The sequence below is a fragment of the Seriola dumerili genome, unplaced genomic scaffold (assembly GCF_002260705.1).
Source record: "Seriola dumerili isolate Sdu_G_001 unplaced genomic scaffold, Sdu_1.0 BDQW01000161.1, whole genome shotgun sequence".
Taxonomy (NCBI): Eukaryota; Metazoa; Chordata; class Actinopteri; order Carangiformes; family Carangidae; genus Seriola; species Seriola dumerili.
Genome location: NW_019174416.1, coordinates 5373727 through 5389592, shown reverse-complemented (window position 1 = coordinate 5389592; position 15866 = coordinate 5373727). Strand labels below are relative to the sequence as shown.

The 15866-nt window shown below is 43.3% G+C and overlaps 2 protein-coding genes across 2 annotated transcripts in view; one reads left to right on the top strand and one right to left on the bottom strand.

The window, feature by feature from the left end:
• Window positions 1-2255, bottom strand: part of nrg2 (neuregulin 2) — a 54733-nt gene extending 52478 nt beyond the window's left edge. Inside the window, exons 1-2 of the mRNA XM_022752087.1 lie at window positions 2228-2255; window positions 341-799 (exon numbers count right to left, since the gene is read on the bottom strand). Of these exons, the coding sequence (XP_022607808.1) occupies window positions 341-799; window positions 2228-2255 (487 nt within the window). The remainder of the gene's footprint in view (window positions 1-340; window positions 800-2227) is intronic.
• Window positions 2256-5057: 2802 nt separating this feature from the next.
• Window positions 5058-8443, top strand: LOC111226589 (transcriptional activator protein Pur-alpha-like). Its single transcript, XM_022751820.1, has one exon. The coding sequence runs from the start codon at window positions 5092-5094 to the stop codon at window positions 5935-5937; it is 846 nt and encodes a 281-aa protein (XP_022607541.1). The 5' UTR covers window positions 5058-5091; the 3' UTR covers window positions 5938-8443.
• The last annotated feature ends 7423 nt before the right edge of the window (window positions 8444-15866 follow it).

The following is a 15866-nucleotide window of genomic DNA, read 5'->3' as shown; positions in this document are numbered from 1 at the left end:
GATTTGACTGAGATGTTTAACTATCTCACGCGCGCGCGCACGCACGCACACACACACACACACACACACACACACACACACACACACACACACACACACACACACATCGATTCAGAAGACATGTAGCCTACACACACTTCTCCCTTCATTATAGGTGACCGGGTTATGGAGGACTGAAGTGTCAATCGGCTCGCATGCATGGACACACTGTATAGACTACACACGTGCACGCGCAGCCAGAGAGCGGTGACTGTCTCCTTACATCACCATGGCAGCTTCAGTGGCCCTTATAGTGCGCTGTGAGTGTATGGCAGGTATAACGGAAAAGCCTTAAACTTACCGCAGTCCTCGCACAACACTCTCTCCACATCCTTCTTCAGCTCCGGCTCGCTGGCGTCCACAGGGGCGTACGATGCCTTGAATACCAAGGGCTCAGCGGTCGGGTCCATGAAAAAGATATATCTGTGGTCCTTCTCCACCGTGGTGCACGGGGCCTCGGAACCGAAGTCCCCGACGGTCACGAGCTGCTCCCTCTCGAGGCCGCCGCTGTTGACGGGCCACACGTCCAGCACTTTGACATTCACACTGTAGGGCTCCCGGGAGGAGACGTTCTCCGGGGAGGAGCGCACCTCGCCCTCGATGACCACGGCTGATCGGTACGCCTGGTCCTGGAGGGAGTTGAGACTCGGGGCGTAACAGGCGAAGGAGACCCCGATGACCAGCATGGAGAAATGCACTGGATCAAGCCTCATGCCGTCAGCCTGTGCTGTGCTGCAGTGCTGCTGGGCGGCGGAGCGAGCTGGAAGAGAGAGACGGCGGCGAACGGGCTCCGGCAGAGCAGGCAGGGCAGAGCGGCAGACCTTGTGGAAGTGTCCATGCCATCTGTGTCTGCCGCTGCTTTCCCCATACGGCTGCTGGCCTCGGATGGGGGGACACACCAGCCTAGGAACCGGAAACGGCCCGCTTCTGCATGCTTAAAAATGTGATTGCTGCATTCTCCTTCACCAACCACCCTCCCCCTCTTATCTCCCCTTTTCCTGAAAGGCAAAACAAGACTCGTAAATTAGCCTCCTCTCGAATCCAAGGCTGAAACCTCTCTCTCTCTCTCTCTCTCTCTCTCTCTCTCTCTCTCTCTCTCACTCTCTCTCTCTCGCTCTCTCTCTCCAGCTAATAGGCTAGCATCGCATGGGTGGGCGCATTGCCTCTCTGGAAGGAAAAAAGAAGCTTGCGCGTACAGGGGAATCACAAGAAACGATACGCACTCCACGCACACGCACACGCAAGGTCGGCTCCTTTATCCACTTCTTTCGATCGTCAAAAGAGTCCCACTCCTGCAAATCCGTTAGTCGGTGAGCAAAATAAAAAAGAGAAGAGAAAACCAGGGAGGAACAGACGGACAGGATGAGATAGCAGCGGTTATCCGGTGAGTCGATGCAACAGTAGCGCGCACCCTCCAGCCGCGTCCCCTGCGCCCCTCATCAAACGCGAGCGACTTACGTGAGCAAACATCACCTGCCCGGTCACTGGCGTCGGCTCGCCACGTCCTGCGCAAACACCCTAATGACCCGGGCACCCACCGGCACACCGCCACCGACCCAACCGGCATGTGACCATGCCGGTCGACTGTGTTAAACCTCTGCGGGTGGGTGCAAGAGGAATCACGCACGCAGTGCACAGACACTCAGCACAGAGTGCGTCTGTAGCCAAGCCCTGCACGGCGCCCACTGTGGATCTCCAGTGCAAGAGGTGCAAGAGAGGCTATAGGCGACTACTACACACACTGCGGATAGTTGTTGCGATGACTAACGCTGCGAAATTCTCTCAATGGATTCCTCAGCGTGGCGAGGCGAGCTGGGAGTTTCGAGACTTCAGCTTTAAATGCCCTCAGACATATATCCGCTCGCTGCATGCTACAGGAGAGCACACCCCAAACCTGACATTTTCCACACTATTATGCGAGTTATTGCAGTTCCCTAATATTGCCTGGGGATACTGTACAGTTTAACGACTCTACGGCAACACGTGGAAGCATCAGTTACCCTAATCTGCTGGTGCAATAGTGGAAAGACATTCTACCCCAATATTTTGCCAATCCTGCACAGCTACAGCTAATAATCCCACTTTTTTTTACTGAATACATCTCCACCAATGAAACGAGAGCTTTGCACAATATGCTCAGGCTTTTTATGGTGACCACAAGTATCCCCTCCTCCTTCCACCAGCAAACCAGTCCCTGCCTCCATCTCTGTATCCATCAATCAAGCCATTCATAAGATTCGCCTTTCCCTCCCTGTCAGGAGCTGTGCGCCCTTCGCTAGAGGTCGAAAGCATTTCATTGTCCATCCTGAGAAAGGGATAAAATATAATGTCATATAGGGGACGTGTGGAGAGGAGCTTTTACTATAGATGACTGAGATGATAAAGAAAATGCATCACAGTATGCACCTACATCATGGCCTCATCCACCCGTTTCCCCATCAGCAGCATCTCATCAGGGACCAGTCTCTGTCCATGGTGCTGAAAGGCTTGACAGGTTTAGTGCTCTGACCCAACAGGCCAATCACATGATATGTCATACTGACTGAAGGCCACAAACAAACTGCTGCAATGAAGGTCTGTCTTTTCACTGCATCTATCCTTCTTCACTGTCATGTTCACCTAAGATCCAAAGAGGAAACCTCTTTTACTTAGATGTAAAAGTACAGTTTCAGTCCTCTGCTACATCAATATATACATACATGATGTGTTTTCTATGTTACATGTTGACAGTTCCACATTACTGGAGTCGCCTCTCCAGGTTGGGGATCACCACAGCATATTATGAGGCAAACAACGCTCTTCAGAAACTGTGATCCGTCCATGCAGTGACCCACCCCCACCTTTTTCCCTCTCCGCCCGCTGCCCACCCATTCACCGATCCGTCTCTCCTTCATTCATTCAACAATTCATGCATTCATTAGAGCCCCTATTCAAAGACCTTGCACACAATTTAGGAATTTCCAAATTAGCCTTGAAAGCAAATCATTTGTTGACAAAGCTAAGGGGAGTAAAAACCGATTCCTGCTGACTGACCCAGGGAGGACTGCCACTTATTGCCTCCATGACTTCCCTAGCACTCACACTGAGCCTGTGGGAATTAACATAGGGGCTGTTTTTGATATTGCACCTGCATTTCAGCAGCTGGGCTGATGAGGTCACTTAGATTGGTCATTCAATGTCAAGGTATGTTCTCCTTCTGTGATGTTAAAATATACTTGTGTCAGTGACACAGCAGCCCCAGTACTTGCCACAGATTTCTTCTTTGCAGTCCTCTTTCCTCTCATTTACATCACCAGCAATACTCATGGACGAAATCAAATCCCATCTGTTTTCATGTCCACCCTCCGCTGTCCGTGGTTCTGAGAAGAGACACCAGTGACTTATCTGCTCAAACCTCAATGGAAATGACTTGGGTTATGCTAAAAAGATCAAAGCCCACCTTTCTATTCCAGGTTAACACACCTTCTCTTGCCAGCTCTTCAGTGGGGCTTGGGGTTTAGTTAATGTTAGAACATTTAATTATAAGCATATGTGATGCTTGTGAGTTTTAAAAGAATTCTGTTTCCTGTGACAAACAAGATACAGACAAGTGTACGATTAGAGCATATAATGCAAGCCCTCCAATCCCATTAAACCTATATCCAATCAACATCCATCAAGTCTCCCACATCATTCTTCTACTTGAGGTCTGCTCCTCCTCTCCGATCTATGAAGTCAGCTGCTAAAAAACCTTGTTTTGTTTCACCTATGTAAAAGCACTTTTCACAGCAGAAAACAGTTAAATTTCTAACTTTGTTGTTAAAATCTTTTAACAAGATGCTCAGATGATGGAAAGAATTATATCGTAATCAAAATGGGCCTGCAAATAACATTATTTAATTATCAGTTAATCTATCGACTATTTTCCATGTTAATCGACTAAATATCAGAAATTAATTAAAAATGTGCAGTTTTCCCAGAGTCCAGGTCCGGGTGATGTTTTTGGATGTTTTTAATTAAAAAAAAAATCACATTTGAGAAGGTGTACCTGGCAAAAGTTTAGCTTTTTCATGAAAATATAAAAAATGAATAAATAAATAATAATAAGAATAAATAAATAAATTATCAAAATGGTTGCCAGTTAACTTCCCGTCAGTCAACTAATTTATAAACTGAAAAGACTGAGGAGACATATTAAATCAACGTCACAGACACTACAAATTGTTTAATTACATAATAAATTAAAATGTTATTCTAGAATTTCTTAACCCAATCTTCTTATCTTAATCTTAACCAAAAGATTCACTCAGATTTATTTGAATAACCACAGTTTCTTTTGACAGGTTGTCCAGGATGGGAGTTTTTTTTTAATCTTTATTAGCTACTTGGCTTCTTGCTACTGTCCCCAAACCCCTTCAAGACCATCAATAGCTTCTCATTGAGAAACAGTGACACACAAGCATGTCCAATCACAGGGTAATAATTCATGATGCTTCACAGTGTATTGGCCCCCTCCCTCAGCCTCCCACACATCATCTACTGTTCATTCAGAAATGTCTCTTTCTCCCTGCTCTCTGTCTCCTTCCACAGGGACTGTCCAGGTTTGCTGTCCATGGTGCTGAAAAACCCCAAACCAATAGCAATCAGGTATGACTTAGTTCCCGTTCTGCCCTTTTATTGGTTTTGAGATAGTGTGCAAACAGGTGTGATGTTTACTTTGATGTCTATCTATCTATCTATCTATCTATCTATCTATCTATCTATCTATCTATCTACGTTGACTGTTGATGTTAGTACTGCAGTGTTTTGGGCTCACATGGGTGGGGGTTAACTTTCAATTGCAATATACTGCTATACCAGAGGCTGAAGTGAAAATTCTGTCAAACGTTGCAAAAACATCGCGAGCGTCTTGAACGCAGCCTGCTCGGAGTACTACAGTAACACTAACTACAGTTACTTTCATTTTTTCATCCTCCTCTCCTCTCGCGATAGAGCGGCGGAGTGGTTTGACGGGCAGTCGAGGTTGCAGCAGGCAGAGGGAGACGGTGGAAGGTAAAGCAGGGAGGCAGTATCATGGCGGACAGAGACAGTGGCAGTGACCACGGAGGGCCCACCGCAGGCCCCGGCTCGCTGCCCCCGGGTGCGATGGGGGCCATGTCCCGGCTGCAGCATGACACCGAAGAGCTCGCTTCCAAGCGCGTCGACATCCAGAACAAGCGCTTCTACCTTGACGTGAAGCAGAATGTTAAAGGCCGCTTCCTAAAGATAGCCGAGGTCGGGGCTGGGGGAAACAAGAGCCGCCTCACTCTCTCCATGTCGGTTGCCGTGGAGTTCCGCGATTATCTCGGGGACTTTATCGAACATTACGCCCAGCTGGGCCCGACCAACCCGGACATGGTGCAGGATGAGCCCCGGCGGGCGCTCAAGAGCGAATTCCTGGTTCGGGAGAATCGGAAATATTACATGGATCTGAAAGAGAACCAGAGGGGGCGGTTCCTGAGGATCCGACAGACCGTTAATCGGGGGCCCGGATTGGGAAGCGCGCAAGGCCAGACCATCGCTCTGCCGGCGCAGGGTCTCATCGAGTTCCGCGACGCTTTGGCCAAACTCATCGACGACTACGGTGTGGATGAGGAGCCGGCGGAGCTCCCGGAGGGCACCTCGCTCACGGTCGACAACAAGCGTTTCTTCTTTGACGTGGGCTCCAATAAGTACGGGGTCTTCATGCGGGTCAGCGAGGTGAAGCCCACGTACCGGAACTCCATTACGGTTCCGTGCAAAGTGTGGTCCAAATTCGGCAACACCTTCTGTAAATACGCGGAGGAGATGAGGAAGATCCAGGAGAGGAGTAGAGAGAAACGGGCCTCCGAACTGCTACCTGAGGGCCCGCACGGCGGAGATGACGGCGACGATGACTGACGCGGATTTTGGGAGAGCATAAATGAAACAACTGAACTATGAGAGAAAACGAGACTTTTAACTGTAAAATAGAAAGAGAATTTCCAAGGGAATCACCCCACACACACAACCTCCACAGACATGGCAGCACCTCTGCTGTCTCCTCGCTCATTTTACTGGATGTCACCCCACTTACCACCATTGTAACAGTAAGCCGCTGCTATCAAGGATTGAACTGTAAGATATGAACTGTTTCCTACTTGATTTAAATGACAATGAACAGAGTGTTTATATCTCTATCAACGAAAGATTTTGCACACATCAAAGCTATTTCGAAAAAAAATGTTTAAATGTTTTCAAACTGGTAATATACTAAAATTTAATCAAAAATAAAACCAGAGGTCTATTATATTAAATGACAGTCTTCATGTAGAACGAATATTTGACATCAGCACAAAGAGAATATATTATGGACTTTATGAAACCAAAATCTGATACCAGATGTATAGTTTATTATAAAGGTACGCAGAATAAATATGAAAGCGCTCTCAAAGTGTATGAATTGCAGAACGCGGCACTACAGGCCTGTAAACACCTGTCAGCATGCGTGTAGGCTCATGTTTTGAAAAGAAATTTGACAAAGTAGGCTATAGTCTTTAATTTGACCTAAAACGTAATAGGCTAATGAAAGCATTTCTATCATGCCATTATGGAAAGGTTGAGACTCAAAAATAAATAGCCTATTTTGTGCGCCTCAAACAAATGGGATAAATCTATCTCTGAGCTACTATATTGAATATCAACCCTCTTGCACCATGTCCATATAAACTTAAAGGAAAAAAAAGTGCTAACTTAGATGTACTAATTATGATTTTGTGAATCAGCTGTAAAAAAAAATCCTTATTAAGATACCCACGTTTTCTGTGGGTAAAGTTTTTTCTTTGTTACTTGTTGTTTTTTCCTCTGGGGGGGTGGGGGATGCAAAAGGATAAGGCTCACTTGTGGGCTTGCAAGGCGCGGAAACAAAAAAAAAAACAACAAAAAAATAAAACAACAAAAAAAGACGCGTCAGCGCAGCGCGCGGCGAGGCAACGCATCCTCTCTGACGTCATTACGACCCGTGCCTTATACACTCCACTCGTTTACGTGTCCTCACGTGGATGGTCTGTGACCTCGACCGCTGTACGTTTTCATTTACGAGTGCTGTTATGTAGGCAGAAATATACTCACCAGAGCTGCAGGATTTACACCCCTGCAGTGCATGGAGCATGGGTGGCAACACCAAAAGTAAGCTGAAAGGCCACTGGGAGCCTGGGGGCCAACAGTGGTAGTGGGCAGAAACATAGCTCCAAGTTGGAGCTGGCCCTTCAGAGAGATGAGGTGCTGCCGTATGTACACTTTGGAAACAGGTGGGGGCCTCAGTGTGTTATGGCACCCTGGAGCCCAGAATCCCTAGGAGCACACCTGGCTGGGTGGCCTCTCACAGAGTAGAGATGTGTCTCCCTGGATCAGGAAGCGACCTAGGATGTACCGCCTGTGGCAGCACTTGGTGTCAGCATGGAGATTCATCTGGAGATGTTATGGGTGGATTTGCACACCATATGCACCATGATGTTAAAAAAAACAGCGACAACAAAAAACAAAATCAGGAGCGGCTGGATGAGGCTATTCGTCAGAGCTGAGATGGATGCTGTTAAAGAGCCAGGCAGTCAGCCAGCCAGGCAGGCCAGCCGGCCGGTCCCATGCAGTCAGTCTGAGTGCAGTCCAGTGGATGTAGAGGCCTATCAGTGCAGGGCCGAGGCAGTATCTATCTCTTTATGGTGCTACAGCCCCTTGTTCGCTCCTTGGGGGCCTCGCCGCTCAGAATATGTCACTTTTGCATTATTGTTATTCTGATGCTTTTTTTTTTCGTCAGTTTTTTCTCCACATTATGTTGTCCAAAACGTGTCAGGTTTCTCGCTCCCAGGCAGAGAGGAAGCCACTGACTAGTGTAGGACATTTCATCTTAGTGTGCAATATTGTGTACGTGCCAATCGTGGCATTGTATCACGTGTATAGACTATAAAAAGACGAAAAAATGTATAGGCTATGTGATCAGTAGATATTTGAAAGCATGACGATGAGGTTGATGCATCTGCATTATATTTCCGAAATGTGAAGTCTTTCTTCTCAAGCACTTGCTCAAAGTGAAAAAAAAAGTCACACCAGTAGTGAGGTATTTTTCCTGTCACGTTCTGTAAACCAGTAGGCTGCCTTGTCTGTCTCTCAGTGCGCATAGACTAGTTCGGGTGTTTTACGTCCCCCTATGGAGTCACCCCAGAGAAAACCCTTTCCCCCCTCCTTCCTACCCCAGCACACACATGCAACACAGACAGTCAGCAACCTTTAACTGTCTCCGTGTCGGCCCCTCTGCACTGGCCTACACTGAAGTTGAATAGTATCTTGGGGCTTCGGTCCAGGGGTGTCTGACACACACACACACACACACACACACACACACACACACACACACACACACACACACACACACACACACACACATACACACACAAAAACAAACAAACAAACACACACAAATACACACACACACACACACACACACACACACACACACACACACACACACACAGACAGTCTCCCCCTGTTGAGGCCTCTTGTTGCTATCTGAGTGTTTGGGAGGCCTCTAAAGTATTTTGAATGGTGTCTAGAACTGCACAAGGCCTCCTGTCATTAGAAGCCAGGAAACAGTTTTTTTGGAGCCGTAGTGCGACCCCTTCTCTCGCCTGGGACTGCTGATGGCAGGACAGGTGAGCTACGATTTGACTTTGGCTTGTCTATGGTTTCACTTGAGCTAGGTGATAATGATCAGCCGCAGCAGACCCAAAGGACAGAGGAGTTTGTTGTTGTTTTTACAATGAGGATTAGAATCCCTCTCTCTGGATTCAGTGTGTAAGAAAGGCCCTGGCTCACTGTCCACGGAGCAGAACTAGTCCGAATGCCTCTTTCAGACACACAGTCCATTCCTTCTTTTTGACCTGATTGACCTCTAGGCTTACATTGAAGCATTAGTTAACAATCAATATGCTTCAAGTGGTTAGTTCACCTATCAGCTTTATTTAAAGCAGGTTGGCCTAAGACAGCTAATATGACTGAGCCTGGTCAGAGGCCCAGCCAGTGTGGCGTGCCACCTAGCTGGCATGAAGGGAAACACAGACTGCATGGATTGCAGCTTTAGAGGCCTCAGCTGGATAAAAGCTGTTAATGTGGTTATAGCCTGGGTCTCACAGACATTTAGGATAACTGAGGCTAGGCTAAAACAGAATTCCCCAAAGCACATCTGGGCTGAAAAGGTATCAGAAGTCTTATGAATTCTTGCTTTAAAAAGTTTATCTGTGTTTGATTGGTTATGCCCGTGGAAACAGAGCCAAGAAAAATGTTCCAGAAAATCCCATCTGCTCTACGCAGGACTTTTTAGCACAGGTTTGTCTCTGAGTGTTGGTGAAAGGCCTGATGAAGCCTGGCACTGCACTGTAGGGGCTTACCAGCAGCGTTCTACCACGACCTACTGACCCGGCTGTCAGACAGATCCAGTTAGGACTTTTCTCTCAGTTTTGGAGAAGAACAGGAAATCTCTTTCCCCTCTTGCAGATGATTATATTTCCTCACACTGGGCTGTGAATTATAAAAAGTCAATTTCCATTAAACACACGTACAAGCCACCTATGACTATGTGCCTGGCAAAGCACATCTGAGGTCAATCTGAGTTCATCCTGAGTTCAACATGAGAATGGACTCTGTTGTGGTACAGCAATTATTCCCCAAACTGTTCTAGCTTTAGCTTAATTTAATTTTAGGCCTCCAGGAGGCTCATGCTACATGAAGACTGGAAATACAACACTTCCTTTCTCTCTTTCTTTTTCTCTAATGGCCAAATATAACGAGAGCCTGAACCTGCTCATACAGTTCACTTTGTGATTGCCTCACTCCGTGAAACGCACATTTATTTTTTTTTAAAGAGTTAAAGACGTGTGATCTTGTTTTGTTACAGACTGTAATCGCCAGGTGCTACTGGGTCAGTTGTGTTTTCACTGCAGAATTACTCTGTTGTGAAACATGACACGTCCATTTTGGGTCGTAGCTCTGTCTGAGTTACGGAGGAGGAGGGCACTTGTGGTTTTGCCGAAAACAGTGTAATCAAATCTGATTTCTCAGTTTATGAGAGCTCACCCAGTGTCACAGCAAAACCTGGAGTGACCTTGCAGCCATGTTGTGCCCACATTACACGGTCATCCATTCCTGGGACTCAAATGCAAAATGGTAGGAAGATGTTGTTCGTCTTGCTTTCTGTATGAAGCGTCAGTGGTCTAGCTGTGTGCTGTCCTCAGTGGCTCTGGCTAAGTTCAGTGCACAGGGGTGATTGTGCACTGAGGCTGTTAGCACTGACAAGAGTGATGTTTTGATTTCATATACAGTGGTAGCCATCATAGCAGTCCTAACTCATGATGTTATCCTGCCCTTTGTCTGTTATTACTGCAGTGTTCATTTTGTCAAATCTTATTTAAATTTTTGTTGCTCAAACAACCTGTTGCTCAAGGTGACCGGACCATTCCTTGCAAGTTCTCAAATGATGGAAATAGAAGAGAAATGAAATTGTAGACTAGCTACGAGCTTCTTGTTGTATGTACTAAAAGTCGGATTGCTATGATGGCTCCAGCTGTAGGTGTTTTGTGTGCTTGTTCCTCCCATCTTCAACAGGGAGGTTATTCATGTTTCTGACTGCATTGAAACAGCCACATGTACACGACTTCTAACAGCAATCTTCCACAAACAAAATGAGGGTGGTGGCGACCTGCCTCTACCAAACTGTACAAGTAGTGAAGGAAAACAGACTAAACTTCCATTAAGGTGTTCCAGACAACCAAATCTGCTCCGTTTCTGGTTTCAGTGTTGTAGTCTTTCATTGGCCATTCAGAGTTCCTGGTTAATCACACAGCCAATCGCAGCCTCTGGTCAAAGCCAAGCACTATATGACTCATCACAAACCACTGACAGAGGAGCTCATTCAGCACGTCTTCTGTTTGCACACACACCGAGTAGTAGGGTCCATCATGTTTGCAGACTGTATAGGCTACTGTTGTGTATACTTATAAAGACGTTCTTTCAAATGTTTTGAAGATGTTGGGAAATGGATCCTGGATTTTAAGGGGTGGGGTCAATGCACAATGAACATATCCCATGTCACAGTTTGGTCTAAATCCCTTTACCATCCCCATATGAGATAATATGTTGTATCTTTCAAAAAATATTTTATCTGTGGCGTGTGTGTGTGTATATATATATATATATATGGTTTGTTATATATGATGCTCCTCCTTTCAGAAAAATATAACATGTAAACAGGAAAAACATATTGCTGTTTTTTTTCCTTTGTATTTTATACTTACAGAAAGCATTGAATAAAATGGATAAATACTTGCACTTTAGATATATTAAGAAAAATAAAAATCTGCATATTATTTTTGATAGGGATCTCACATTCAAAGAGTATAAATTACAGGCTTTGTGACTATTGCTGGACAGAGATGTATTGAGTTCTACTTATTGAAGTATATTTTGTCTGTGTGTCAGAAGGTTTACTAAAGTAAATTGCATGATAAAGTAGTGCTACACCGATATTGTTCTTTTTTTTAGTTGGTAAAAATGTCTGAAAACTGTGATAACAACCCTCTTGTATCATGTTTAACCTCTCCTCACCCCTTCTAGAATATTTCTTACTGAAATATGGCCTTTCCAGACTACATGACGATGGTGCTTACTTTGGCTTTGACATCAAGCTCATCCTATACATCTCAACATCATCATAACTCGCGTCCTTACACTTCATTACTTTCTGTTATGTACTCTCACTACCTTATTAAATTTCCGTTGATGGCAAAAAAAGGTGTGCTGTTTTGTACATTGCTGTTTGTTTTAATGTTGGGGGAGCCTTGTTGTCTGAAAAATGACTAATCGCGCAATAAAAAGTCATTCCACATGTCCCTGTCTCTGCACAACTGTCTCAACACTATACAGTCATACAGTTATACAGTCAGCAGGGCTCGGCTCAAAAAGTTAAAATAAACAGTATCTATTGACTGAATATTACATACTGTTACAATAGCCATTCCTACTTAACGGAAACCGATACACCGCACAGGTATATTGACTATTATGTATGAAGCCCATCTATATGAATGAGATTTTAATTGTATTAGCTTATTTAATTTATCACTGCTGTTTGCCTGCAGTCAGTTAAAGTTTTAGAGGATGTTGCTCCTCGTCAGCTGTCCTTGGAAAGCCTCTTTTATGTATTACTTAATGAAAAATGCACAGAAATAACGAATATAACTACAGCCAATGGATACAAAGAGCAGATTTTCTGCAGTCTTCCAGACATCTGCCTCTGACTTCCATGTGGAAATAAAAGAAAGACTGCTGTATTGTTGCCAGTAGGGTAGGGCATGCTGTTGATAGAGCAGTATTGACTATCATCAGCCAGGTGAAGATTTTTCAGTCTGCAGTAGCAACAGGTTAGTGCATCAAAAGCAATAAAAGTGATGGCACCACACATTAAATGATCAGATATTATGAACCACATGTAAGAAGCAGTTTATGTGGCAGGGCAGCGATGTAAGAAACAGTGGGAGATGTGGGAACAAATTCGGCTCAGAATTTTGATTCACAGCTAAAGTGAAATTTTAACCATGATACAATTTTATTTCCTTTTATGAATTAGACATTGCTCAATAATGAACAGACATGTTATGCAGAAATTATTTTCTGAATTTAAAAATAGAAGTTTTAAGGACTGACACATTGGCCAATTTAAATTTAATCCATCAATTAATACACTGGCAATAGCATGGTAGTAATATGCATGACCTTGGAAGCTATATCCTAATGAGTATCTATTTCATTTGTAAAATATCATCACTCCTTTTTGAATTGGGTGGGCTTTTTTGCAGTAAAGTGTGCTATATCAAATTACAGTCTAAGGGGCAACAATGTTGTTATAATGTAGCAGGAGTTATATTAAAAGCTTAAGGAGCATGAGCCATGTTGCTGAATTGTTTAAAAAGCATTAAAAAATGTGAAGACCCCTGTCCAGCCAAGTCTCTCTGTGGTCATGCTGATAATTCTGTGAAACTATCAAGATGGCAAACTAGCTAACACTTAATTTTGGTAACTCAAGTGACTATAATGAAAAGTATATAAGACGGCAGTGACTAAAACACAAAATCCCTTTCAAAACACCTGCTTTTAGACTCAAGCAAATTTGAATTTGAATTAAAATTAAAATTAAAATACAAGTACAGATATGAGTACGGATGCGGATATGACCAACACATGTCATAAAAAAACAATTTTTTTGTGGATGGCACACTTTGAATGAAACCAGGTAGCCAGCTACATTGTATTGTGTATCACATTTAAATAAAAAATTAAATAGCTAGAACAGTAAATGCAAAAAACCTCACAAAAAATTACATATATATATATATATATATATATATATATACATATATGTATATTTCTTACCTTTTTCCAGAGCCACATGATGCAGCTGTTTTGTGATATCCAAAGGTTTCAGTTGAATAATGACTCTTTCCTTTGTGCTGCATTTCACCTGCTCCTCGGGCGGGCCGATTTCCTGGAGCTGGAAAATCGTTCCTCCGATTTTGGTGTGTTCATGTGTTTTCAAGTCGGAATGTGGAAACAACACGGACTCTAAAAAGATGTGTTGTGTTTTATTGCTCAAAGCAGTAAAACAAGCGGTTTCCAGTATTTGTGTAACTCAGATTACTGCTAATAAATAACTTTTCTAACTAACTTAGGTCACCGTAGTGGACAGCAACTAAGGGCTACAACTAACTACCAAATTGCTAATTAAATGTTAGCAAAAAATGATGTGCAAGACGTGAATTTGCATCATTAATTAAAAGTACCTCACCATTAACCATTTCGGCCACCATGTCTGCGTAGATGACGTCACAATTCGTAGTACTAAAAATTTCGCGGACTTCCTGAATTGTGGTTTGAGATTGAGTGAATTTTCCTATGAAACTAATTCTTCGTTATTCCGACATCACATGAATGCATGGATACAACAGCCGTTTTGACACGTGACAGCAGAGAAGCACAGGTGTTACTATTGAAATTAATTACGACTGCATTTAATTTCCTTCAGTTTCAGTTTATGCTTGCAGTCACACTTTACTGGGAAATTAAAACAGAAAAGAGCCATCATTAGTGTTATTAATAACACCTGTGCTATGAAAAGTCAGAATGTCTGCTGTGAAAAAGTCTGACAGGCTGACCCAGCGTCCTGACTGGAAACACACAGCATATAGAAACTGGCTACCCTAGCAACATTACAACTCCAGCTACAAACGACCCATAATGCAACACTATCTTAAAGTAACAGTAACTCACTTTTTCAATTTTTTTTCCGGAAAAACATGGCAGCGTGCTAATGTTTTTTGTTGTTGTTTTTGTTTTTTTTGTTTTTTTTTACTTTTCCATGACAAAGTTATTAGCACTTTATGTTACAAGGGCCACTTCTACAATGCCATGCTGAGCTTTTTATATGCCCACAACAAACCACTGCATAATTACTGTAAAATATGGACCAGTGCTAATTCCAAGAATGCTCATTATTGAACCTCCTCTACCATAAATCTCAATGAAAGGTACTCCATGGTGAATATCAGGTTGGACAGCACACTATGCAGCCTTTAACAAATGACTTCACCATTACTTGGAGGGAAAGGATTGATAAAAATATGTTTAAAATGTGGACACATAATGTTGATGGAAGTTTTTCTAAAGCAGAATATTGTGGCCTGAGGTATGCAGGCAGGACAGGAGGACAGGACATCCTTTGAATGAAATGTAAAATAATTTTAAGTTACCACACTCAAAAGGCGTGGCATTGTCCATAGTTACGCTAAAAAATTTGTTGATGTTATACTGTCAGTCCAAAGACAGCTAGGCTAAGAAGGAGTTACAGTATTTTGGTTTTATATAGTTATAGATTTGACGTTTCACAGTCAAAACAGCTCACAAATAACAAATAAATGCAATCAGCATTTCTCAGATGCTGTAGCTGAACTTCTTCAACATGTCTGCTGATGCAGGAGAAATACTGCAAGAAACCTGAGGGAAAGATTTAGGTAGTAGAGAAAGTGGTGCCTTTTAAGTTTATATTTGATGCATTAAAAGAGAATGAGGCAATGACGCAGCAGTGTTTCACTGTAACTCTGTTCAATGCACTGTTTCGCAGAAGATATGAATGCTACTCTGGTAAACATGTATTCATACCACTATATGTGTCTGGTACAATATCACACCATGCAGGGTTTTAAAATGTGTCACAGAGAAGACTCAAATGCTATTTTGAATTTAATGTAGATGATGCTGATGTGTTATGGCATGATACGTAATGTATGCTGTTATACATCCAATATCATACAAAGTCTGTTTTGTGAATCTTGTTTTCTTTCGTGGGTTGCAGCTTCCCATATACTGTAAAGGTGAACTCTACAACAGCAATGTATGGTCTTACAAACTTTCAATTTATTGTCTGCTACAATAAATTGAAAGGTATTAGCTACTAGGTATTAGAAACACCTACAAAACCTTGGTCTATTTAACAGCTGCATGATTCTGGATTTCACTAATGTGCTAACTTAGCTCTTAACTGAAGGCTAAACAATTTATTGAGCATCTTCCAAGAAGAGTACAATTACCCATGGCAGAAACTTTGCATCGTGCTAGATTCTGAACAAAATGTGTTCAGAATATTACACATCATATCTACACAATCAGAGATGTCAATGGCCCCCAGACTAGCAAACCTTTTTCAGCAGAGCTGACAATCTTAATAAATCACAACCACAATAATCTGTATA

Excerpts from the sequence above, each read along its gene's own strand:
- LOC111226589 (XM_022751820.1), top strand. The coding sequence starts at position 5,092 with ATGGCGGACAGAGACAGTGGCAGTGACCACGGAGGGCCCACCGCAGGC.